At 44.7% G+C, this 25,207-nt stretch overlaps 1 protein-coding gene across 3 annotated transcripts in view; it reads left to right on the forward strand.

Annotated features, from left to right (window-relative positions):
* Positions 1-25,207, forward strand: part of LOC137369728 (mucin-2-like) — a 138,588-nt gene that overhangs the window by 76,278 nt on the left and 37,103 nt on the right. For all 3 annotated transcript variants that reach the window (XM_068031093.1, XM_068031096.1, XM_068031095.1), the window contains one exon: positions 18,681-24,788. In XM_068031093.1, the coding sequence (XP_067887194.1) occupies positions 18,681-24,788 (6,108 nt within the window). The remainder of the gene's footprint in view (positions 1-18,680; positions 24,789-25,207) is intronic.

A 25,207-nucleotide genomic window follows, 5' to 3' on the forward strand; every position in this document is an offset into this window, starting at 1 on the left:
TAGAAGTAGAATAGCTTACCAATTACTCAACAACCAGCTGCTTCCACTGCACCTAAGCAGGAACCAAATACTGGAGGGCGAAAAAAGTAGAAAAGAGGAGCACCTCCTCCTCCCTTCACCGAACTCGCCACTCACTAAACTTGTATCTCCACACTCTGCTTGCAATCTGCACTCTGTTGCAGGCTGCACCCAGACCTCTGTACTTATACTTTTTAAAGCTGAAACTGCAGCAACTTGATTGGACTATTCGTATACTTAACTAATCAGCTACTCTGCAGTAGAACCTGATCATCCCTGCCTAAGAGTCATAGAATTATACAGCACAGAAACAGGCCTTTCGGCCCATCGTGTCTGTGCTGGCCATCAAGCACCTACCTAGTCTAATCCCATTTTCCAGCACTTGGCCCGTAGCCTTCTATGCTATCTAAATACTATCTAGTGCTCATCTAAATACTTCTTAAATGTTGTGAGCATTCCTGCCTCTACCACCTCTTCAGGCAGTGTGTTCCAGATTCCAACCACCCTCTGGGTGAAAATTTGTTTCCTCAAATTTCCTCTAAACCTCCTGCCCCTTACCTTAAATCTATGCCCCTGGTTATTGACCCCTCCGCTAAAGGAAAAAGTTTCTTCCTATCTAATCTGTCAATGCCCCTCATAATTTTGTATACCTCAATCATGTCCCCCCTCAACCTTCTCTGCTCTAAGGAAAACAACCCTAGGCCTTTCAGTCTCTCTTCATAGCTGAAACGCTGCAGCCCAGGCAACATCCTGGTGAATCTCCTCTGCACCCTCTCTAGTGTAATCACATCCTTCCTATAGTGCAGTGCCCAGAACTGTACACAGTACTCCAACTGTGGCCTAACTAGCATTTTATACAGCTCCATCATAACCTCCCTGCTCTTATATTCTGTGCCTCTGCTGATAAAGGCAAGTATCCCATATGCCTTCCTAACCACCTTATCTACCTGTGCTGCTGCCTGCAGTGATCTATGGGCAAATACACCAAGGTTCCTCTGACATTCTGTACTACCTAGGGTCCTACCATCCATTGTATATTCCCTTGCCTTCTTAGTCCTCCCAAAATGCATCACCTCTTCTCAGGATTAAATTCCATTTGCCACTACTCCGCCCATCTTACCAGATATCTCACTATATCGTCCTGTAATCTAAGGCTTTCCTCCTCACTATTTACGACACCACCAATTTTCATGTCATCCGCGACTTACTGATCATACCTCCTATATTCACGTCTAAATCATTAATGTACACTACAAACAGCAAGGGTCCCAGCACCGATCCCTGCGGTAAACCACTAGTCACAGGCTTCCAATCACAAAAACAACCCTCTACCATCACCCTCTGCTTCCTGCCACTAAGCCAATTTTGGATCCAATTTGCCAAATTGCCCTGGATCCCATGGGTTCTTACCTTCTTAACCAATCTCCCATGCGGGTCTTATCAAAAGCCTTACTGATGTCCATGTAGACTACATCAACTGCTTTACTCTCATCTACACATCTAGTCACCTCCTTGAAAAATTCAATGAAGTTAGTTAGATACGGTCTTCACCCTGACAAAGCAATGCTGACTATCCTTGATTAATCCCTGCCTCTCCAGGTGGAGATTAATCTTATCCCTCAGAATTTTTTCCAATAGTTTCCAAACCACTGATGTTGGACTCACCGGCCTGTAATTACCTGGTTTATCCCTGCTACCCTTCTTGAATAATGGCACCACATTTGCTGAACTCCTGTCCTCTGGCACCTCACCAGTGGCCGGAGAGGATTTGAAAATTTGTGTCCAAGCCCCTGCTATCTCCTCCCTTGCCTCACAACAGCCTGGGATACGTCTCATCTGGGCCTGGGGATTTATCCACTTTTAAGACCACTAAAACAGCTAATACTTCCTCCCTTGCAATATTAATATGTTCAAGTATATCACAATCCCCCTCCCTGATCTCTACACCTACATCGTCCTTCTCCATAGTGAACACAGATGAAAAGTAATCATTTAAAACCTTACCTTATCGTCTGGCTCCACACACAGACTGGAAGAAACTTACTTTACTTTCTTAACCCTACTGAAAATAGATATCGGCAGGTTAAGTGAATGCTATGGTAGCTGGGTCATTTCAGACCTCGGTGGGTGGTCAACCCAGGCCCAGGTAAGGCTCCCACGCTCAAGGTTATGAGCCATGGCCGTTGGCAGAATCAGTGATATTTCAGTGGTGATGGCAGAAGAGCTAAAACCTTGAGAGATAACAGCTGATTACAGGTGGAGAATCCTTTGGGAAGAGGATTTGTGTTTCCTTTAAAGCACACCTGAGGATGGCAATGGGAAGGAAATCACATCATGTACTTTCTCCCTAGTCATATTGCTCATTTCTCATGGAAGTTAAAAAATGGAGGCTTTTACAAGTGACTGAAGAGGAAAGTGCAGGCGTGGAGAAATGAATGGAGGCCCTGCCCTTGGGCAGATCAATACTGCTAAGTGAGTGGGCATAAGGTGGCAGTCTGCAGGTACAGCAAGCAATTAGGAAGGCAAATAGCATGTTGGCCTTTATTGCAAGGAGATTGGAGTACAAGAATAAGGAAGTCTTGCTCAAATTATATAGGGCTTTGGTGAGAGCACACCTGGAGCACTGTGCGCAGATTTGCTCTCCAAATCTAAGGAAGGATATACTTGTCTTGGAGTCAGTAAAGCGGAGGTTCACTAGATTGGTTCCTGGGATAAGAGGGTTGTCCTATGAGTAAACTGTGTCTACACTCTCTGGAGTTTGAGAAGAATGAGAGGCGATCTCATTGAAACATTCAAGATTCTTAAGGAGCTTGACAGGGAAGACACTGAGATTGTTTCCCCTGGCTGGGAAGTCCAGAACACGTGTCATAGTCTCAGGATAAAGGGTTGATCATTTAGGACTGAGATGACGAGAAATTCCTTCACTCAGAGGGTTGTAAATCTTTGGAATTATCTACCCCAGAGGGTTGTGACTGCTCCGCCTTTGAGTATATTTAAGACTGAGATTGCTAGCTTTTTCAGCTGTCCAGGAATGAAGGGGTATGGGGAACGGTCAGGAAAGTGGAGTTGAGGTACAAGAGCAGCTGTCATCATATTGAATGGCGAAACGGGCTTGAGGGCCATGTGGTCTACTCCTGCTACTATTTCTTATTTTCTTCTAATTCTTATTTGTGTTTACATTTGTTAAACAATAAAATTGTACCTACAATTTACTGATTGATCTATCAACCAATTACCGCACAAAAAATGTCATCACTTTTAAACCAGTGGGGCAGCCACATGGCTGTTGGAGGAGGAGATCAGGGAAGATGGATAGATCAAGTTTGGAAATGGTGGTCATTAATGCTGGATAGTAGTGATGATAGCAAATAATTGATAATCATTATGTACAAATTAACTGTCCATAGTGAAGCTTATAGAAAGCAATGTGAGACAATTGTCAGCAAGTGCGTGCCAAAAGGCACCAAAGTGGATATCCTGCACCATAGCCAGATCTCTCATCCCCTTCCCACATCCCAAAACCTGTCTCAAGTCCTGGTGAGGTTCTTTATCTGATCCACAATTCAAAATCTGCTGCACGAGTAGTTTTTTGGATACAAATTGACCAATTGGATTAATTCAAAGCAGATATATGCTGGTCAACTGTGCTATACCAGAGTTAGGGCAAATGTACAGAAGAAACTGTAGTTTTTTTTTAGATGGAGATGTGAAGCTGTGGATGTCAAACTTACTGTGAACCTTGGTTGGATTACACTTGGGTACTGTGCACAGTCTGGCCTCCATATTGCAAAAAGGACATTATAGGCACTGGAGTAGATGCAAAAAAAACATTTACAAGGATGATGCCAGAACTGAGAAGTTAAAGCTGTCAGGAAGATTGAACAGGCTGGGTCTCTTCTCTAGAAAAGAGAATGCTGAGCAATTACCTAATAAAGGTTTTTAAAATTGATAGGTTTGATAGGGTAAATGTAGAGATGTTTTCACTGTGGGGGAGTGCAAAACCAGGAGAAATAAGTTAGTCATTAATAAATCCACTAAGCAATTAAGGGGAAACTTCTTTACCCAAAGAGTGTTTAGATTGTAGAACTTGCTACCACAAGGGGTGGTTAGTGCTTTCAAAGGGAAGCTAGATAAGTACATGAGGGAGAAAGGATAGAAGGTTATTTTGATATGGTTAGATGGATTAAAGTGGGAAGAGACTCATGTAGAACATAAACACTGGCTTGGACCTGTTGGGCCTATGTAATGTAATATTACAAGGTGAGAAGAATGTGATCTTGATTATGTTTCGACATATGCATTCATGTTAGTTGAATTTAGTTTGTAAAATAGTAATGTCCTTGAAAGTTCTTGAAATACACTGGTCCAGAATTTTGTCAGTGATTTATACTGCTGTTGCACTTATCTTTAAGAAAATAAAAATAATTTACATTTCCACTGGCCTCCAGAGGAAAATTTTTTAAAAATTTGTTCAAGGGATGTGGGCACCTCTGACAAGTCCAGCATTTATTGCCCATCCCTAACTGCCCTTGTGAAGGTGGCGGTGAGTTGGCTTCTTGATCTCTACTCTGGTTAACAGTGCCTCTAATTCCCTATTCTACACTATGGGCTGGATTTTAACAGCATGTGGAGATGGCTTGGCAGGTGGGAGTCCTCCTGTAGCCACTGGCTGGTCCAGTTCTGTTTTTGGTCAATGGTCACTCCCAGGATGTTGATAGTGGGGGATTCAGCGATGATAATGCCATTGAATGTCAAGGGGAGATGGTTAGATTCTCTCAGTCCTTGGGGTGCAGGTACACCCACAGTGCTGCTAGGAAGGGAGTTCTAGGATTTTGACCCAGCGATTGTAAAGAACGGCGATGTAGTTCCAAGTTGGGATGGAGTGTAGTTTGGAGAGAAACTTGCAGGTGTTGGTGTTCCCATGCATCTGCTGCCCTTGTCCTTTTAGGTGGTAGAGGTCATGGGTTTGGAAGATGCTGTCGAAGGAGCCTTGGTGAGTTGCAGTGCATGTTGTAGATGGTACGCACTGCTGCCACTGTGCGTCAGTGGTGGAGGGAGTGAATGTTGAAGGTGGTGGATGGGGTGCCAATCAAGCGGGCTGCTTTGTCTTGGATGGTGTCGAGCTTCTTGACTGTTGCAGGAGCTGTACCCATCCAGGCAAATGGAGAGTATTCCATCACAGTCCTGACTTGTACCTTGTAGATGGGGGACAGGCATTAAAGAGACAGGAGGTGAGTTACCCGTCGCAGAATTCCTCACCTCTGACCTGCTCTTGTAGCCACAGCGTTTAGGTGGCTGGTCCAGTTCAGTTTCTGGTCAATAGTCATCCCCAGGATGTTGATAGTGGGGGATTCAGCGATGGTAATGCCATTGAATGTCAAGGGGAGATGGTTAGATTCTCTCTTGTTTGAGATGGTCATTTGTGTGGCGCAAATGTTACTACTAAATACATGTAAGTTTCCTGAATTTGCTTATTTATATATCTCTTGGTGCAAGCATTAGTGTAAAAGCAGTTGAACCAGCAGGAAATTTCTGTGCAGCTTTTTAACTCACGCTTCACCTTCTGCTATTTAGAACACTGGGGTACATGAAGGTAAGGCAGCAACATTCTCGGCTTTTTCATTTCTACGTCAAATTACTATACTACATGTTTTACCTCTATCTTTATTACACATGGACAGAATTATGGCATGGGGACCTACTGGGGAGCCATGAAGGCAGGACACCCAGACCCCTGGGCACCACCAAGTGCAACCGAGAGGGAAGTGGCACTGGGCACTAACTGTCAACCCCCTCATTCCCAGGACTGCAGAACAATGCTCCAAGAAGTTCCACATCCTCAGCAAAGCCTTCACTGTACTCTGGTTAACAGTGCCTCTAAGCCTCTAATTCCCTATTCTACACTATGGGCTGGATTTTAACAGCATGTGGAGATGGCTTGGCAGGTGGGAGTCCTCGTCTTCCCACTGCCACAGGATATCCTCAGAGGGAACGGCAGTGGCATGGCCGCCCGCCTACCAGAGGCGGGTGGTCAATTAAATCCATTAATTTGCCAATTAACGGCAACTTCATGCATTTGCCAGCACTTTCCTGGAGTTGGGACAGACCTGCCGCACCCCCCCCCCCCTCCCCAACCCCCAGATCACCAGAGGAGACTGCCAGGGAAAGCATGGGAGCCTTCAAGTGGGTTCCTGGCAGAGGCCTTCCATTTCATGGCCTATGGAGGGGCCATCAGGTGGCAGTGGCTGCCTCTGCGGATCTGACACCGCCGCTGGAGGGTTTACCCCTCTGACCCCTGCCTGATTGGCCCCAGTACATTAAAAACAAATTCCTACCTGACCTTCAAGGGCACCGCAACATGGAGGTGCCCTCATCTTACCGCAGCCTCAGCAGCAACCACTTCTGCCGGTGGTGCTGATGAGCTGCCAGCCCTCTAATTGGGCCAGCAATTTTGAGAGGCAGGCTGCCCTCCTCAATTGGATGTCAGTCCCTGCGGCAGCCTCTTAATTTGTCGCCATCAGTAATAATTGGCCCGGGGTCCCACTGCCCTTCTCGGTGGTGGAACAGCTTTGGATTTGAGAAAGTTCTGGCCTATTGCAACACAGCTCCCCAAACACACAACTGCCTTGCGCAACCCCAAAACCCTGACCTGCACTTTTAACCCGCTCCCACCCTACATATCATCTTGCCGCAGACTACTGAACAGCTGTCTTTACTGCTCATTTACTTACCTCTTTCCAGGATAAATTGGAACACAATGCCTACCAAAGGCATGCTGTCAGATAGGGAAACTCCACCTTTAAAACTTAATTGGTTTTCAGTTTAAATCTCTTTAAAATTTAGGGTAATTAGAGCTAAGATCATCCAAGGCTTTAAACTTTTCTAATGATTGGTTTTATTAACATTTAAAGTACAACCTTAATCAGAACAACAACTTGCATTTATATAGCACCTTTAATGTAATAAAATGTCCAAAGGCCCTTCGTAAGTATGTTATAAAGAAAAATTTGATACTGAGCACCGTAAGGCGATATTGGGGCACATAGCCAAAATCTTGGTCAAAGAGGTAGGTTGAAAGGAACTTTTTAAAGGAGGAAAGAGAGTTAGCGAGACAATGATTTAGGGAGGGATTTCCATGCTTAGGGCTTATGTAGCTGAAGGAATGGCCATCAATGGTGAAGCAGTTAATATTGGGAATGCTCAAGAGCCAGAATTAGATTGAGCGCCAATATCTCGGAGGGTTGTGGGGCTGAAGGAGATTACGGGGATAGGGAGGGCGAGGCCATGGAGGGATTTGAAAACAAGGATGAACATTTTAAAATCAAGGTTTTATTTATTCTATCATGGGATGTGAACGTCACTGGCAAGACCAGCATTTGTTGCCCATCCCTAAAGGTAGTGGTGAGACGCCTTCTTGAACCGCTGCAGTCCATCTGGTGCAGGCAGTGCTGTTAGGAAGGGAGTTCCAGGTTTTTGACCCAGCAACAGTGAAGGAACGGCGATATAGTTCCAAGTCAGAATGTTGTGTGGCTGCTCTTGTCCCCTAGGAGGTAGAGGTCGCAGGTTTGACAGGTGCTGTCGAAGGAAGCTCGGTAATTTGCTGCAGTGCATCTTGTATATGGTGCACACTGTTGCCACTGTGCATCAGTGGTGGAGGGAGTGAATGTTTATGTTGGTGGAAGAGGTGCTGATCAAGTGGGTTGCTTTATCCTGATGGTGTCTAGCTCCTTGAGTGTTGTTGGAGTTGCACTCATCCAGGCAAGTGGCCAATATACCATCACACTCTTGACTTGTGCCTTGAATGCGGTGGATAGTTTTGCGGAGTCAGGGGGTGAGTTTCCCGCCACAGAATTCCCAGCCTCTGACCTGCTCTTGTCGTTGCTGTATTTATATCACTGAATCATAGTATCTAGAATGGTTACAGCACAGAAAAAGGTCATTCAGCTCTTCATGTCTGTATCAGCGCTCTGCAAGAACAAATCACGTAGTCCCACTCCACTGCATTTCTCTGTAGCCCTGCAAATTTTTTTTCTTCAGTTAATTATCCAGTTTTCTTTTGAAGGCCTCGATTGAATCTGCCTCTGACACACTCTCAGGCAGAGCTTTCCAGATCCTAACTGCTCACTGCATAAAAAGATTTTTCTCATGTCGATGTTGCTTCTTTTGCCAATCACTTTAAATCAGTGTCCTCTGGTTCTGATCCTTCGGTCGATGGGAACAGTTTCTCTCTATCGAGTCATAGAGTTAGACAGCACAGAAACAGGCCCTTTGGCTCACTGTGTCTGTGTTGGCCATCAAGCACCTAACTATTCTAATCCCATTTTCCAGCACTTGGCCCGTAGCCTTGTATGCTTTGGCGTTTCAAGTGCTCATCTAAATACTTATTAAATGTTGTGAGGGTTCCTGCCACTACCACCCCTTCAAGCAGTGTGTTCTAGATTCCAACCGCTCTCTGGGTGAAAAAGTTTTTCCTCAAATCTCCTCTAAACCTCCTGCCCCTTACCTTAAATCTATGCCCCCTGGTTATTGACCCCTCCACTAAGGGAAACAGTTTCTTCCTATCTAACCTATCAATGCCCCTCATAATTTTGTATACCTCAAACAGGTCGCCCCTCAGCCTTCTCTGCTCTAAGGAAAACAACCCTCGCCTTTTCAGTCTCTCTTCATAGCTGAAATGCTGAAGCCCATGCAACCTCCTGGTGAATCTCCTCTGCACCCTCTCCAGTGCAATCACATCCTTCCTGTAGTGTGGTGTCCAGAACGGGTGCGCAGTACTTCAGCTGTGGCCTAACTAGTGTTTTATACAGGTCCATCATAACCTCCCTGCTCTTATATTCTATGCTTCGGCTAATAAAGGCAAGTATCCCGTATGCCTTCCTAATCACCTTATTGACCTCTGCTGCTGCCTTCAGTGATCTATGGACAAGTACACCAAGGTCCCTCTGACTCTCTGTACCTCCTAGGCCCATACCATCCATTGTATATTCCCTTGCTTTGTTAGTCCTCCCAAAATGCATCACCTCACACTTCTCAGGATTAAATTCCATCTGCCACTGCTCTGCCCATCTTACCAGCCCATCTGTATCTTCCTGTAATCTAAGGCTTTCCTCCTCACTATTTACGACACCACCAATTTTCGTGTCATTTGCGAACTACTCTGTCCAGACCCCTCATGATTTTGAACACCTCTATCAAATCTCCTCTTCACCTTCTCCTCTAAGGACCCAGCTTCTCCAGCCTATCCACATAACGGCGCAGTGGTTAGCACCGCAGCCTCACAGCTCCAGCGACCCGGGTTCAATTCTGGGTCCTACCTGTGTGGAGTTTGCAAGTTCTCCCTGTGTCTGCGTGAGTTTCCTCCGGGTGCTCCGGTTTCCTCCCACATGCTAAAGACTTGCAGGTTGATAGGTAAATTGGCCATTAGCAATTGCCCCTAGTATAGGTAGGTGGTAGGGAAATATAGGGACAGGTGGGGATGTGGTAGGAATATGGGATTAGTGTAGGATTAGTATAAATGGGTGGTTGATGGTCGGCACAGACTCGGTGGGCCGAAGGGCCTGTTTCAGTGCTGTATCTCTAAACTAAAACTAAACTAAACTAAACTGAAGTTCCTCATCCCCCGAACCATTTTCGTGAATCTTTTCTGCACCTTCTCTAATGCTTTAACAGTTCTGATGAGGTCTGCTTCTCTTAGCAAGGCAGAACACAATGCTGGCTACACCCTCTATTGGTCAGGTAGACTTCAAGATGAACAATGCCTCTTCGGTGTTGGCTTCATGGTGAAGAAGACTATCGCCACTAAACTTTCAAGTGTGCCAATCGGCCACTCCAAACACATCATGCCCCTGTGCCTCCCCCTCCAAGACCAGCAGCATGCAAATCTCATCAGCATTTATGCTCCAACGCTGAAGGCTAACCCAGCTGACAAAGCTAAGTTCTACACAGATCTCCATGAACTCATCCTGAATGCCCCTCCCAAGGACAAAATTGTCTCCTTGGCGATTTCAACGTCAGAGTGGGTCATAACATCCTGGCATGGAAGGGAGTGCTCAGGAACCATAGAGTTGGAAACTGCAATGAAAATGGACGTTTACTCTTGGAACTCTATGCTGTCCATAATAAAAGATCGCTTCAAGACCACGTGGTGCATCCCCGCTCTAAACACTGGAACCTGATAGGTTACACCTTGGTGAGCCAGTGTGACCTTCAGGACTTCCTGCATACCAGAGTCATGCCCGGTGCTGACAGTCATACAGACCACCGGCTCATTCGTTCACCGCTGAACTTCCACTTCAACCCAAGAACAGGCTTAGAGACAACCCATCAAAGAAATTTCGAGTCAGCAACCTGCAAACCTCATCTTGCAGAGATAGATATCAAACAACCTTACAGATTAGACTGGAACATCCAGATCTCACTGCTGATTCCACTCCAGAAGAACTCAGGGAACACATCATAGCTTCAGTACTGGATACTTCCAACGAGGTCATCAGACCCAGAACCAAGAATAGGGAATGGTTTGATGAAAATAACAAGGAAATTCAAGATCTGCTCACAATAAAAAGGTCAGCTCATCAGACTCACCTGGCTCAGCCAGCCAAGAGAAAAAGACAGTCTATCGTCAAGCATGCAGTACCCTTCAATGTAAACTGAGGAATATCCAAAATGACTGGTGGATCGCACTTGCGGAAAAAACTCAACTGTACGCTGATACTGGTGATATAAGAAGTTTCTATGAAGCACTAAAATCTGTCTTTAGACCAGCATATCAAACTCAAAACCCCTTGAGGAGCGCCGATGGCAAGACCCTACACACCGACAAGGAGTCAGTCCTGGATCACTGGTTGGAGCACTTTGAAACACTCTTCAGCACTAAGTGTACAGGTGTATGATACTGCATCAATCGCACCCAACAACAGCCTGTCAAAGAAGAACTGGATGAGAGCCCAACTCTAGAGGAAACTGTGACCGCCATCAACCAGATGAAGAGCAACAAAGCCCCCAGAGCTGATGGAATTCCACATGAAGCCTTCAAGCATGGTGGCCCTGCCATATACACAAAGCTCCATGAGTTTTTCACAGCCTGCTGGGAACAGGGCAGGATCCACGGGATCTTCGTGATGCTGTTATCATCACCTTGTACGAAAACAATCAGACTGCTCCAACTACCGTGGGATCACCCTCCTTTTTCTATTGCTGGGAAGATCCTGACTAGAACACTTCTGAACAGGCTTGGGCCTACCATTGCGGAAGAAATCCTCCCAGAGAGCGAGTGTAGTTTCAGAGCAAACAGAGGCACCACAGATATGGTATTTTCACTCAGACATTTACAAGAAAAGCATCGTGAACAAAACAAAGGCCTGTACGTCACTTTCGTAGACCTCACCAAGGCATTCGACACTGTGAGCAGAGATGGACTGTGGAAAATCCTTGTAAAAACTTGGATGCCCACCCAGGTTCCTGGCCATGGTGAAGCAGTTTCATGAAAATCGGTACTGACAAGTCAAGCAAAACAGCGACCTCTCGAGTCCCTTCCGTATCTCCAATGGTGTGAAACAGGGATGTGTGCTGGCCCCACCCTATTCATCATCTTTTTCAGAATGATGCTGCAGCAGGCAATGGAAAACCTTAAGGAGGGAGTTTACATACGCTTCCGGACTGAGGGAGGCCTTTTCAACCTCAGGCTTCTTCAGACTCACACAAAGACACAAGAAAAACTCATCCGTGAACTTCTTTTCATCGATGACTGTGCTCTCCTGGCTCTTCAGTTAGACCTGCAATGTAGAACATCATGTTTTCTGAGGTAGCACAACTCTTCAGATAAAAATCAGTTTAAAGAAAACTGAAGTCCTGCATCAACCTGCACCCCAAGAAGAATATAGACCACCAAGCATTGTCATCAAGGGAACCGAGCTGAATGCCATCAAGCAATTTACTTATTTGGGGAGCGTCATCTCGTTTGATGCCACAATAGACAAGGAAGTGGACAATCGGCTCTCAAAAGCAAACAGTACATTCAGCAGACTCTGCAAACGAGTGTGGAGCAACCACAGCCTCAGAGCACAGACAAAATTCAAAGTGTACAAAGCCATAACCTCACCACCCTTCTGTATGGCACCGAGTCATGGGTACTATACTGCCATCATGTACGCCTTCTAGAGTGCTTCCATCAGCCCTGCCTCTGCAGCATCCTCAAGATCCGCTGGCAGGACTGGATCTCAAACATTGAAGCCCTGGAAACAGCCAACATCACCAGCATTGAGGCCACCCTCCTGCAAAGCCAACTGCGTTGGACAGATCATGTTGCCCGGATGGACGACAGTCACCTGCCCAAGATCGTGTTGTATGGAGAGCTGACAACGAGTAAAAGGAACAGAGGGGCCCCGTACAAACATTTCAAGGACTCCCTGAAGAAGTCCCTCTCTGTGTGCCACATCGACCATCGCCAGTGGGAAGTGCAGGCCATAGATCATGATGTCTGGAGATGCTACATCAGGACGGCTACAGACACCTTTGTGACTGAGCAAAGAACCATCATGAAAGAAAAAAGGAGAAGGATAGATATATTTGCCCCCAGCACCGACTACACCTTCACTTGCACCCACTGTGGGAGGATCTGCCAGTCACAGATAGGCCTGACTAGTCACCAGCAGGCCTGCGACTGATGAGTAGCGCCTTCCCAAAATCTTCGTCTGTGAAGAAATGCCAAGAGAAGAGGGGTTCCCTCACTACCTGCCACAGGCCCAAGTCTGATAGCTAAGTCCTTCAGGACTCAGCCATCTCAGTGGGTAGTGGTGCTACTGAGCCACTCTTGGTGATGGGCTTTGAGGAGGGATGATATGCTAAATGAATCATCAAAGGAGGTCATATGGGTGGACCTCAGAAATAAAAAAGGGGCATCTGCATTACTGGGAGTGTACTTTAGACCCCCAAATAGTGAGAGGGAGATTGAAGAACAAATATGTAGGCAGATGTCTGAGTGCAAAAACTTTACGGCAATAATAGTTGGGGATTTCAACTACCCCAACATCAACTGGGATATAAACTGTGTGAAGGGCACAGAGGGGACAGAATTCTTGAACAGTGTTCAAGAGAACTTTTTTAGCCAGCACGTAACAAGCCCAACGAGAGAGGGCGCAATTCTGGATTTAGTCTTCGGTAATGAAGCTGGGCAGTGGATGAAGTAACAGTGGGTGACCATTTTGGAGATACTGAACATATACAGTTAGTTTTAGCATAATCATGGAAAAGGACAAAGATAAAACAGAAGCTAAGGTTCTAAATTGGGGGAAGGCAAATTTTATGAAACTGACTTGGCGTAAGTGGACTGGATACAGCTACTTGAAGGAAAATCAGTAGCAAACCAGTGGGAGGCATTCAAGAGCAAGATACTACGGCCACAGTGTAGGCATGTCCCCACAAAGATTAAGGGTGGTACTGCCAAATCGAGAGCTCCCTGGTTATCTAAAAGCTTACAGGGTAAGTTAAAGCAAAAAAAGAAAGCTTATGACGATCACAAATATCTTAATACTTTAGAAAGCCTAGAGGAGTACAGAAAGTGCAGTGGCGTAGTGAAAAAAGGAAATTAGAAAAGCAAAGAGGACATGAAAATTATTGGCAGGTAAAATCAAGGAAAACCCAAAGATGTGATATCAGTACATTAAGAGCAAGAGGATAACTAAGGAAAGGGTAGGACCTATCAGAGATGTACAGGGAAACTTATGTGTGGATGCAGAAGATGTGGGCAGAGTTCTTAATGAGTTTTTTGTCTCTGTCTTCACAAAGGAGAGGGTTGATGCAGACATTGTAGTTAAAGAGGAGGAGAGTGAAATATTAGATACAATAAGCATAATGAGAGAGGAAGTGCTTGAGGCTCTGACATCCCTGAAAGTGGATAAATCGGCAGGACCGGATGGATTGCATCCGAGGTTAAAAGAAAGCCAGGGAGGAAACAGCGGATGCGCTGAGGATCATCAAATCCTCACTAGATACAGGCGAGGTACCAGATGATTGGAGGTTTGCGAACGTTGTACCATTGTTTAAAAAGGGTGCGAGGGATAAGCCAGGTAATTATAGGCCAGTCAGTCTGACCTCGGTGGTGGGTAAATTGTTAGAATTTATTCTGAGGGACAGGATAAACTGTCATTTAGAAAGGCATGGATTAATCAAGGATAGTCAGCATGGATTTGTTAGGGGAAGGTCATGTCTTACTAACTTGATTGAGTTTTTTGAGGAAATGACAAGGAGGATTGATGAGGGTAGTGCAGTGGATGTGGTTTACGTGGATTTTAATAAGGCAACTGACAAGGTCCTGCACGGTAGACTGGTCAGTGAAATGAAAGCCCATGGGATACAGGGGAATGTGACAGGTTAGATCCAGAATTGGCTCAGTGACAGGAAACAAAGGGTAGTAGTCAACGGATGTTTTTGTGAATGGAAAGTGGTTTCCAGTGGCGTTCTGCAGGGCTCAGTGTTGGGTCCCTTGCTGTTTGTGGTATATATTAATGATTTGGACTTAAATATGGGAGTCATGATTGGGAAATTTGCTGATGACACAAAAATTGGCTCTGTCGTTAACAGTGAGGAGGAAAGCTGTGGACTCCAGAATGATATGAATGTTTTGGTTGAGTGGGTGCAAAAGTGGCAAATGGAATTCAATCCAGAGAAGTGTGAGGTATTGCATTTGGGGAGGGCAAATAAAGCGAGGGAATATAAAATAAACGGGAGGATATTGAGAGGGGTAGAAGAAGTGAGAGATCTTGGAGTGTATGTCCACAGATCCTTGAAGGTGGTAGGACAGGTGGATAGAGTAGTGAAGAAGGCATATGGCTTGCTTTCCTTTATTGGCTGAGGTATAGAATACAGAATCAGGGATGTGATGTTGCAGAGCGTTGGTTAGGCCACAGCAGGAGTATTGTATGCAGTTCTGGTCACCACATTACAAAAAGGACATAGTTGCTCTGGAGAAAGTACAGAGGAGATTTACAAGAATGTTGCCAGGGCTTGAAGGTTGCAGCTATGAGGAAAGATTGGAGAGGCTAGGGTGTTTTCCCTGGAACTGAGGAGGCTGAGGGGTGACTTGATTGAGGTGTACAAAATTATCAGGGGCCTAGATAGAGTGGACAGAAAGGACCTGATTCCCCTGGCAGGGCGGTCAGTTACCAGGGGAAACAGATTTAAGGTGATTGGTAGCAGGATTAAAGGGGACAAGAGGGGAAACGTTTTCACCCAGAAGGTGGTGGGTGTCTGGAATTAGCTGCCAGGAGTGGTGGTGGAGAGAGACCCTCAATTCTTTTAAAAGGTACCTGGACATGTATCTGAGCTGCTGTAACCTGCAGGGCTATGGACCAGGTGCTGGAAGGTGGGATTAGTTTGGGCGGATAGTTTATTCGGCTGGTGCAGACATGATGGGCTGAATGACCTCCTTCTGTGCTGTACTTTTTCTATGGTTCTATGGTACTAAGTCCCCCCACCCAGAGTACATTCTGTGCCCTTGCTACCCTCAGTGCTTCTTCCAAGTAGTGTTCAGCATGGAGGAGTACTGATTCATCAGCTGAGGGAGTGAGATAAGTGGTACTCAGAAGGAGGTTTCCTTGCCCATGTTTGACCTGATGGCATGAGACCTCATAGGGTCCAAAGTCAATGTTGAGGACTCCCAGGGCAACTTCCTGTGCCACTGTGCCTCCACATCTGGCAGGACAGACCCAAGGACAGTGATGGAGGAATCTGGGACATTGGCTGTAAGGTATGATTTGGTGAGTATGACTACGTCAGGCTGTTGCTTAACTCATATCCCTAGAGCATTAATTGGGGCCTCTGGATTACTAGTCCAGTAACATTACTACTATGCCACTGTCCCCTTACCTGGGAGCCAATTTAAGTCAGCGAGCACAGGGGTGAAGGGTGAATGGCACTTGGTGCGAGTAAGGACATGGGCAGCAGAGTTTTGGACAACCGTAAGTTTACAGAGGGTAGTGTGTAGAAGGCCAGCTAGGAATGTGTAGGAATTGTCAAGTCTAGAAGTAACAAAGACATGAAGAGGGGTTCAGCAGCAGATGAGCAGAGGCAGGGGTGGAGGTAGACAATGTTACGGAGGTGAAGGTAAGGCAGTCTTAGTGATGGCACGAATATGTGGTTGAAAGCTTGTCTCAGGGTCATATATGACACCAAGGTTGCAAACAATCTGGTTCAGCCTCAGACAGTTGCCTGGGATAGGATGGACTCAGTAGCTAGGGAATGGAGTTTGTAGCAGGAACTGAAGACAGTTTAGTCAACCCAATATTTAATTGGATGAAATTTCTGCTCATCCATTACTGGATATCAGACAGTCAATTTAATGACAGTGGAGGAGTCAAGAGAGGTGGTGGTGAGGTAGAGCTGGGTGTTGTCAGTTTATATGTGAAAATTAATGCTGTGTTTTTGGATGTTGTCGCTGAGGAGCAGCACATAGATGAAAAATAAGAGGGAGCCATGAATAGATCATTGGAGAACACCAAAGGTAATGCCATTGCAAGTGATACTTTGGTTACAACTGGACAGATAAGATTGGCACCAGGCGAGTGCAATCCCACCCAACTGAACGGGATTGGAGACGCGTTGAAGGAAGATGGTGTGGTCAACCATGTCAGAGGCTGCAGAAAGGTTGAGAAGGACAAGGAGGGATAGTTTACCTTTGCCATCGTCGCATAGGGATGTCATTTGTGACTTTGATACGAGCTGTTTCTGTACTGTGGCAGATGCAGAAATCTGATTGGAGGGATTCAAATATGGAGTATATGAACAACAACGCTGAACTCTAAATGGCCAATTGTTTTGCTTTGGGAAACTGAGAGGGTAATTCTCCGTCAACATTCTGCATTGTATTCTTCTAGTCTGTCTTGTATCTCCTTATGGACTGTTTCTTTCCTTCACAGTAGAATGACTGCTTTTATACCATTCTTGCTGACAAAAACAGGTTTCTCAGTAACTTTCTGATTTCTCACTTTCCCATGGTTACATAGACTGATGCTATGGAAACAGTGCCCGGAATTTACGACTGTTTCAAAGTCTTTCAGACGGCTTGAATAACACTTGTCACATGTGACCAACCTTCCCAGCAATGCCACCTTGAACAGTCAGTTTATCAATTCCTCTGTTGAATTCATACTATTACCCAAACTCTGCTTCTTTAGCAGGCTGTTAGTCCAGGTTTCTAGCTAGTTTTTTCGTTTCCTTAAAACTTATTAAAAAGCCCAAAATCCTTTAATCTCCTCACCCGCTTCGAGGACGACGCTAGACCACATGGAAACACTCAGCTTTTGCCATGAGAGATGTTGAGTTTGGCAGTTTCTTGACTGAGCATCTGCACTGTTGCCCTGGTATCCCTGTGATGCACCACAGACAGCACCATCCATCCCGTTTCTGTCTCCATAATTTCAAGGAAGATGACACCCATTCTTCCCTTCTTGCAGATCCACCAGAGCAATGGGTGACACAGGAGGAGGAAGATGATGATAACTTGCATGATGATGAAGACTAAGCCACCCAGGAGTTATAGCTGTGTGATATTGCCATTCTTCAGGACAGCAGCACATGTCAGGCCTTGAGCCGCAGTCCTCAGGGCGCCATGCAAGGGAACATGGGAAGTGAGACCAGGTTGCGCAGAAGCACCTTCTAGAAACAATGGCTCCATGCCAGCAGCCAGCTGCCATTGGACAATGGAAACCTCAATGGCATGACACTTCTGTGGAGCATGAGGAGCTAACCACTTCAGACATCTAGACAAATAACCAGAAAAGGTCCCCATAGGGAATATATCATATTTCCTTCTGAGTGTACCTGAGGTGGGAGGGGGGTTTCTGAGAGGGTCTGAATATCTGCTGGTACTCTGGCCCTCTGAGAAGCAGTCAAAAGCAAGTGCTGTTGTCTTGTAGATAGAATTAAAGACGAAACACGTCTTAACAACTTTTCCTTCCTTCTGAGCTTGTCAATAAAATTTGAGGAACAACTCACTTTTATCTTTAATAGCTGATCCTGACAACTACTATGCCTCATTAAAACAGGTGTAACTTTCCCCAACTGCAGTGGACCGCCATTCTCATGCAGGTTTATGTAAAAGAAGCCATTGACAACTAGCGGACTGGTCACGGAACTGCTCCAGCATCACAAACAAACTTAGGAGGAAGCCTAGTAAAGGCATATAATCACTGGTAACAGCTTCCCTGTGATTTTCCTTACTGGAAATATTTGCTAATGCCATTCCAGCAATGTTAAAGTACTGGAAACAGCGTGGAAACTTCTTTACCCAAAGACTAGTTGGTATGTGGAACTTGCAACATGTGGAGTGGTTGAGGCAAAAAGCATAGATACATGTAAGGGGAAGCTAGATAAACACATGAGGAAGAAAGGAGTAGAAGGTTGTGCTGATAGGGTGAGATGAATTAGGATGGAAGGAGGCTTATGTGGAGTATAAATACCGGTAGAGGCCCGTTGTGCTGAGTGGCCTGTTACTGTGCTGTAAATTCTATGTAATTCGATGAAACTCACTCCCATTTTGTTGTTTAATATGTAAATATAGTGGAATACTGTGAATAAAGATATATTATGTTGATGAATATTATTAACCATTGGCTCTTTAGTTTAACTAAAAATGCTTTTACTTCTTTCTTTACAAATCATGATAGCTATAAATATTGATGGGAAGACACACCGAACAACCTCCGATGATCAAAATGTAAAATCACTGTCCAAGGACTCTTCACTTATTAATCAGGAAGTTATGTCTAAAATTCTTTGTGAGAAGACCCCTTCAGTTCGTCATGAAGCTGTACTTTGTCCATCTGTGCCTACGATTAAGCAACTTTCTGCACATCAGGACGTTGTACCTGCTCCAAATGAAACTCTCCATCATCAAGAAGCTGTATCTGCTCCAAATGAGAATTTCTCTAGGGCATCATATGTCCGTCATGAAGCTGTACCTGTTCCATGTGAACCTATGATTAGGGCACCATATGTTCATCATGAAGCTGTACCTATTGCATATGAGCCTTTGGTTAGGGCTCCATATTATCAAGAAGTCATTCCTGCTGCATATGATCCGTACATTAGGGCCCCATACTATCATCAAGAACCCATACCTGGCCCAGTTGAGCCTATGATTGTGGCCCCAACTATTCGTGCAGAACCGGTTCCTATTCCTATTCCATATGAAACTGTGATTATGGCGCAGCCTCTTCGTCAAGCACCTATGCCTGCTGCATATGATTACATGATTAAAAGTTCACCTGTTCGTCAAGAAATTTTTCATTCTGCATACAATGCAAGATCATCGCCTGGTCATCAAGGAACTGTACCACCTGTAAGCGATGCCAAGTCCCTGCCTGTCTGTCCACCAGCTGAACCTTCTGTACATGAAACTGTATCCTCACCCCCCGTTCAAACAGAACTAATACCTGCTAGTTATGTTAGTAAAGCCTCAGAGGTTTGTCAGGAACCTGTACGGACTATGTCCCCACCTGCTGCTCAAGAATCTAGACCTTCTCAGTATGAAAGCAAGTCCCCGACTGTTTACCAACAAGCAATGGCACCTCAATATCAGTCCCCACCTATTTATTCACAACGTATACCTTCTCCATTTGAGCCTAAGCCTCCATCTTACTATCATCAAGGGGTACCGCCTCAATATGCAAATATGGCACCAGTTGTTTACCAGCCTGTATCACCTCAATACAGTCCAAGGCCCCCTCCTGTTTATCAACCAACTTCACCTTCTCAATATGAAAATAAGTACCCATTGATTGGTCAACAAACAGTACCTCCTCGATATGAGATGTTTTCCCCGCCAATTGAAAATAAGTCTGTTTATCAATTAGCTCCAGGTGAGACATTAGTATGTACATCTGTTCCACAAGAAAGTTTGAGGCTTCCAACACCTACACCATATGAGGGTTTGCAGATAAGCCCCTCTATTCGTCAAGAAACTGCTGCAAGTGGCGAGATCTTATCTGTTTGTGAAGACCATTCATGTGATCAATGTAAGAAAGTGCCATCAACAACTCAAGGTAAACCGGCTCTAAGTGGTGAGATCATATCTGTTTGTCAAGAACATTCATGTGACCAATGCAGGAAGCCATCTACTCGTCAACAGTTAGCATCTGCTCCAAGTGGCGATGTCTCAACTGTTTGTGAAGAACATTCATGTGAACAATGTAAGAATAAGTCATCTACTCGTCAACAATTATCATCTGCACCAAGTGGTGATATCGCAACTGTTTGTGAAGAACATTCATGTGATCAATGCAAGAAGAAGTCATCTACTCATCAACAATTATCATCTGCACCAAGTGGTGATATCGCAACTGTTTGTGAAGAACATTCATGCGATCAATGTAAGAAGAAGTCATCTACTCATCAACAATTATCATCTGCTCCAAGTGGTGATATCGCAACTGTTTGTGAAGAACATTCATGTGATCAATGCAAGAAGAAGTCATCTACTCATCAACAATTATCATCTGCTCCAAGTGGTGATATCGCAACTGTTTGTGAAGAACATTCATGTGATCAATGCAAGAAGAAGTCATCTACTCATCAACAATTATCATCTGCACCAAGTGGTGATGTCTCACCTGTTTGTGAAGAACATTCATGTGATCAATGCAAGAAGAAGTCATCTACTCGTGAACAGTTATCATCTGCTCCAAGTGGCGATATCGCAACTGTTTGTGAAGAACATTCATGCGATCAATGTAAGAAGAAGAAGAAGTCATCTACTCGTGAACAGTTATCATCTGCTCCAAGTGGCGATATCGCAACTGTTTGTGAAGAACATTCATGCGATCAATGTAAGAAGAAGAAGAAGTCATCTACTCGTGAACAGTTATCATCTGCTCCAAGTGGCGATGTCTCACCTGTTTGTGAAGAACATTCATGTGATCAGTGTAAGAAGAAGAAGTCATCTACTCGTCAACAGTTATCATCGGCTCTAAGTGGCGATGTCTCACCTGTTTGTGAAGAACATTCATGTGATCAATGTAAGAAGAAGAAGAAGAAGTCATCTACTCGTCAACAGTTATCGTCTGCTCCAAGTGGCGATATCGCAACTGTTTGTGAAGAACATTCATGCGATCAATGTAAGAAGGAGAAGTCATCCACTCGTCAACAGGTATCGTCTCCTCCAAGTGGTGATATCTCACCTGTTTGTGAAGAACATTCATGTGATCAATGTAAGAAGACGAAGTCATCTACTTGTCAGCAATTGTCATCTGCTCCAAGTGGTGATCTCTCACCAGTTTGTGAAGAACATTCATGTGATCAGTGTAAGAAACAGTCATCTACATGTCAACAGTTATCATCTGCTCCAAGTGGCGATGTCTCAACTGTTTGTGAAGAACATTCATGTGATCAGTGTAGGAAGCAGTTGTCTACCCGTCAGCTGGTATCGACTGCTCCGAGTGGCGATGTCTCAACTGTTTGCGAAGAACATTCATGCGATCAATGTAAGAAACAGTCATCTACTTGTCAACAGTTATCATCGGCTCCAAGTGGTGACATCGCAACTGTCTGTGAAGAACATTCATGTGATCAGTGTAAGAAACAGTCATCTACTTGTCAACAATTCTCTTCTGCTCCAAGTGGCGATGTCTCAACTGTTTGCGAAGAGCATTCATGTGATCAATGTAAGAAACAGTCATCTACTTGTCAACAATTCCCTTCTGCTCCGAGTGGCGATGTGTCAACTGTTTGCGAAGAGCATTCATGTGATCAATGTAAGAAACAGTCATCTACTTGTCAGTCGTATCCGTCTGCTCCAAGTGGTGATCTCTCACCTGTTTGTGAAGAACATTCATGTGATCAGTGTAAGAAACAGTCATCTACTTGTCAACAATTCCCTTCTGCTCCAAGTGGCGATGTCTCAACTGTTTGCGAAGAGCATTCATGTGATCAATGTAAGAAACAGTCATCTACTTGTCAGTCGTATCCGTCTTCTCCAAGTGATGATCTCTCACCTGTTTGTGAAGAACATTCATGTGATCAGTGTAAGAAACAGTCATCTACTTGTCAACAATTCTCTTCTGCTCCAAATGATGATCTCTCACCTGTTTGTGAAGAACATTCATGTGATCAATGTAAGAAACAGTCATTTACCTGTCAACAGCTTTCATCTGCTCCAAGTGGTAATCTTTCAACTGATTGTCAAGAAGAATCATGTAATCAGTGCAAAAGGCAGTCATCTACCTGTCTAGTGTTTTTTTCTGCTCCAAGTGGAGATCTGTCATCTGGTTGTCAAGATGCGTCATGTGATCAATGTAAGAAGAAGTCATCTACCTGTCAACAATTTTCATCTGCTCCGAGTGGTGATCTCTCAACTGTTTGTCAAGAACATTCAAGTGATCAATGTAGCAGGACATCATCTACCTGTCAACAGTTTTCATCTGCTCCGAGTGGTGATCTCTCAACTGGTTGTCAAGACCCTTCATGTGATCAATGTAAGAAGAAGTCATCTACCTGTCAACAATTTTCATCTGCTCCTAGCAGTGATCTCTCGGTTGCTTGTCAAGACTCTTCATGTGATCAATGTAAGAGGAAGTCATCTACCTGTCAACAGTTTTCATCTGCTCCGAGCAGTGATCTCTCAATTGGCTGTCAAGACCCTTCATGTGATCAATGTAAGAAGAAATCATCTACCTGTCAACAGTTTTCATCTGCTTCAAGTGGTGATCTCTCAACTGGTTGTCAAGACCCTTCATGTGGTCAATGTAAGAAGAAGTCATCTACTTGTCAACAGTTTTCATCTGCTCCGAGTGGTGATCTCTCGACTGGTTGTCAAGAACATTCATGTGATCAATGTAGGAAAGTGTCGTCTACTCATCAAGAGGATTCTTCTGCTCCAAGTACCAACGCCTCTTCTAGTTGTCAAGCCCATTCATGTGATCAATGTAGGAAGGTCTCATCTACTCGTCAAGAGTACTCGTCTGCTCCAAGTACCAACGCCTCATCTAATTGTCAAGACCATTCATGTGATCAATGTAGGAAGGTCTCATCTACTCGTCAAGAGTACTCGTCTGCTCCAAGTACCAACGCCTCATTTAGTTGTCAAGACCATTCATGTGATCAATGTAGGAAAGTGTCATCTACTCGTCAAGAGTACTCGTCTGCCTCAAGTACCAATGCCTCATTTAGTTGTCAAGACCATTCATGTGATCAATGTAGGAAGGTGTCATCTACTCGTCAAGAGTACTCGTCTGCTCCAAGTACCAACGCCTCATTTAGTTGTCAAGACCATTCATGTGATCAATGTAGGAAGGTGTCATCTACTCGTCAAGAGTACTCGTCTGCTCCAAGTACCAACGCCTCATTTAGTTGTCAAGACCATTCATGTGATCTATGTAAGAAGGTGTCATCTACTCGTGAAGAGTACTCCTCTGCTCCGAGTACCAACGCCTCATTTAATTGTCAAGACCATTCATGTGATCTATGTAAGAAGGTGTCATCTATTCGTGAAGAGTACTCCTCTGCTCCGAGTACCAACGCCTCATTTAATTGTCAAGACCATTCATGTGATCTATGTAAGAAGGTGTCATCTACTCGTGAAGACTACTCGTCTGCTCCGAGTACCAACGCCTCATCTAGTTGTCAAGACCATTCATGTGATCTATGTAAGAAGGTGTCATCTACTCGTCAAGATTACCCGTCTGCTCCAAGTGGCAGTGTCTCATTTGCTTGTCAAGACCCTTCATGTGATCAATGTAAGAAGGCATCATCTACTTGCCAAGATTATTCGACTGCTCCAAGTACCAACGCCTCATCCAGTTGTCAAGATCATTCATGTGATCAATGTAGGAAGTTGTCATCGACTCATCAAGAGTACTCTTCTGCTCCAAGTGGCAGTGTCTCATTTGCTTTTCAAGAACATTCATGTGATCAATGCAAGAAGACATCATCTACTTGTCAAGATTATTCAACTGCTCCAAGTACCAATGCCTCATCTAGTTGTCAAGATCCTTCATGTGTTCAATGTAAGAAGGAATCATCTACTTGTCAAGATTATTCGACTGCTCCAAGTACCAATGCCTCATCTAGTTGTCAAGATCCTTCATGTGTTCAATGTAAGAAAGCATCATCTACTCCAAGTAGCAACGTCTCATCTACTGGTCAAAAACATTCATGTGATTTATGTAGGAAGGACTCATCTGCTCTTCAAGAATCTAAACCATGTGGGGTTTGTGAAGAGTGTTCCCAGAAAGCCTCTCTACAAGATTCAACAAGTCCCCAAGATACACAGGCTCCTACATTGCAATGTTTGTATAAGGCTCCATCAGCTGCATATGGTCCACAGGATAGTGCATCTACAGATCCTTCAACATCATTTAGTCCACAGAATAGTATATGTAAGGCCCCACCCTACAATCAAGGAAGTCCTGGTGGAGGTAATGGTGACACATTACCCACCAATAAGCCCATTTTCATGCACCTTTCCACAAAATGTTGCATTGTGAACTATAGCGATTCATCAACTTGCCTTGACCCCATAACGGTTTACCATGAATCGACCATTCATCGAGTGTCAGAAATTCACTTGAAGGATGAACCTGCAACAGTTAGTGCTCAATCTAAAGAAGATGCTGGTGTATGTTCTGCTGAGGACACTGCATCAAAAGACAAAAAGGCTTATGCAGCCTCACCTGCTCCTCCGTCTGAAGAAGATGCATCTTGTCAGAGCTCTACGGATTCCGTATGTGGGAGATCAGGAGATGCGCAGGGAAAATCACCCACTGGTGAAGCAGATGCTGGTAAGGAAAATGTAAATTAGATGAAGAGTAAAAGAGTTGGTAAGAAGTTTTGAACATGACATAAGAATGAGGAAAAGCAATTTGGCCAGTCATGTTCTCCGCAGACCATTGAACTCTAACCCTGCAGTCCAGGAGAAACCGGGCGTGGGAGGGTGTGGGAGGGAGCAGGGGCTGGCAGTTAAAATAAAGTTGTGGACTTACAACTGGCTTCCTCCCCTGATCTGGCCGAAGAAAATGTTAAATTGCTGGTGGCAAGGATACTCACCCAAAGCTGCATTCCTGCCTGTGGTTTAAAATCGAACCTGCTGATTTTGAAGTTAGTGCAGCTCCTCCTAACAATTTAGCATGTTGCAATTTTGCTGTTTAATGTAACATTAGGGAAAATGACAAAAGCATTGTAAATATGTAGATCAGCCTCT

The sequence above is a fragment of the Heterodontus francisci genome, chromosome 5, assembly GCF_036365525.1.
Source record: "Heterodontus francisci isolate sHetFra1 chromosome 5, sHetFra1.hap1, whole genome shotgun sequence".
Classification (NCBI taxonomy): Eukaryota; Metazoa; Chordata; class Chondrichthyes; order Heterodontiformes; family Heterodontidae; genus Heterodontus; species Heterodontus francisci.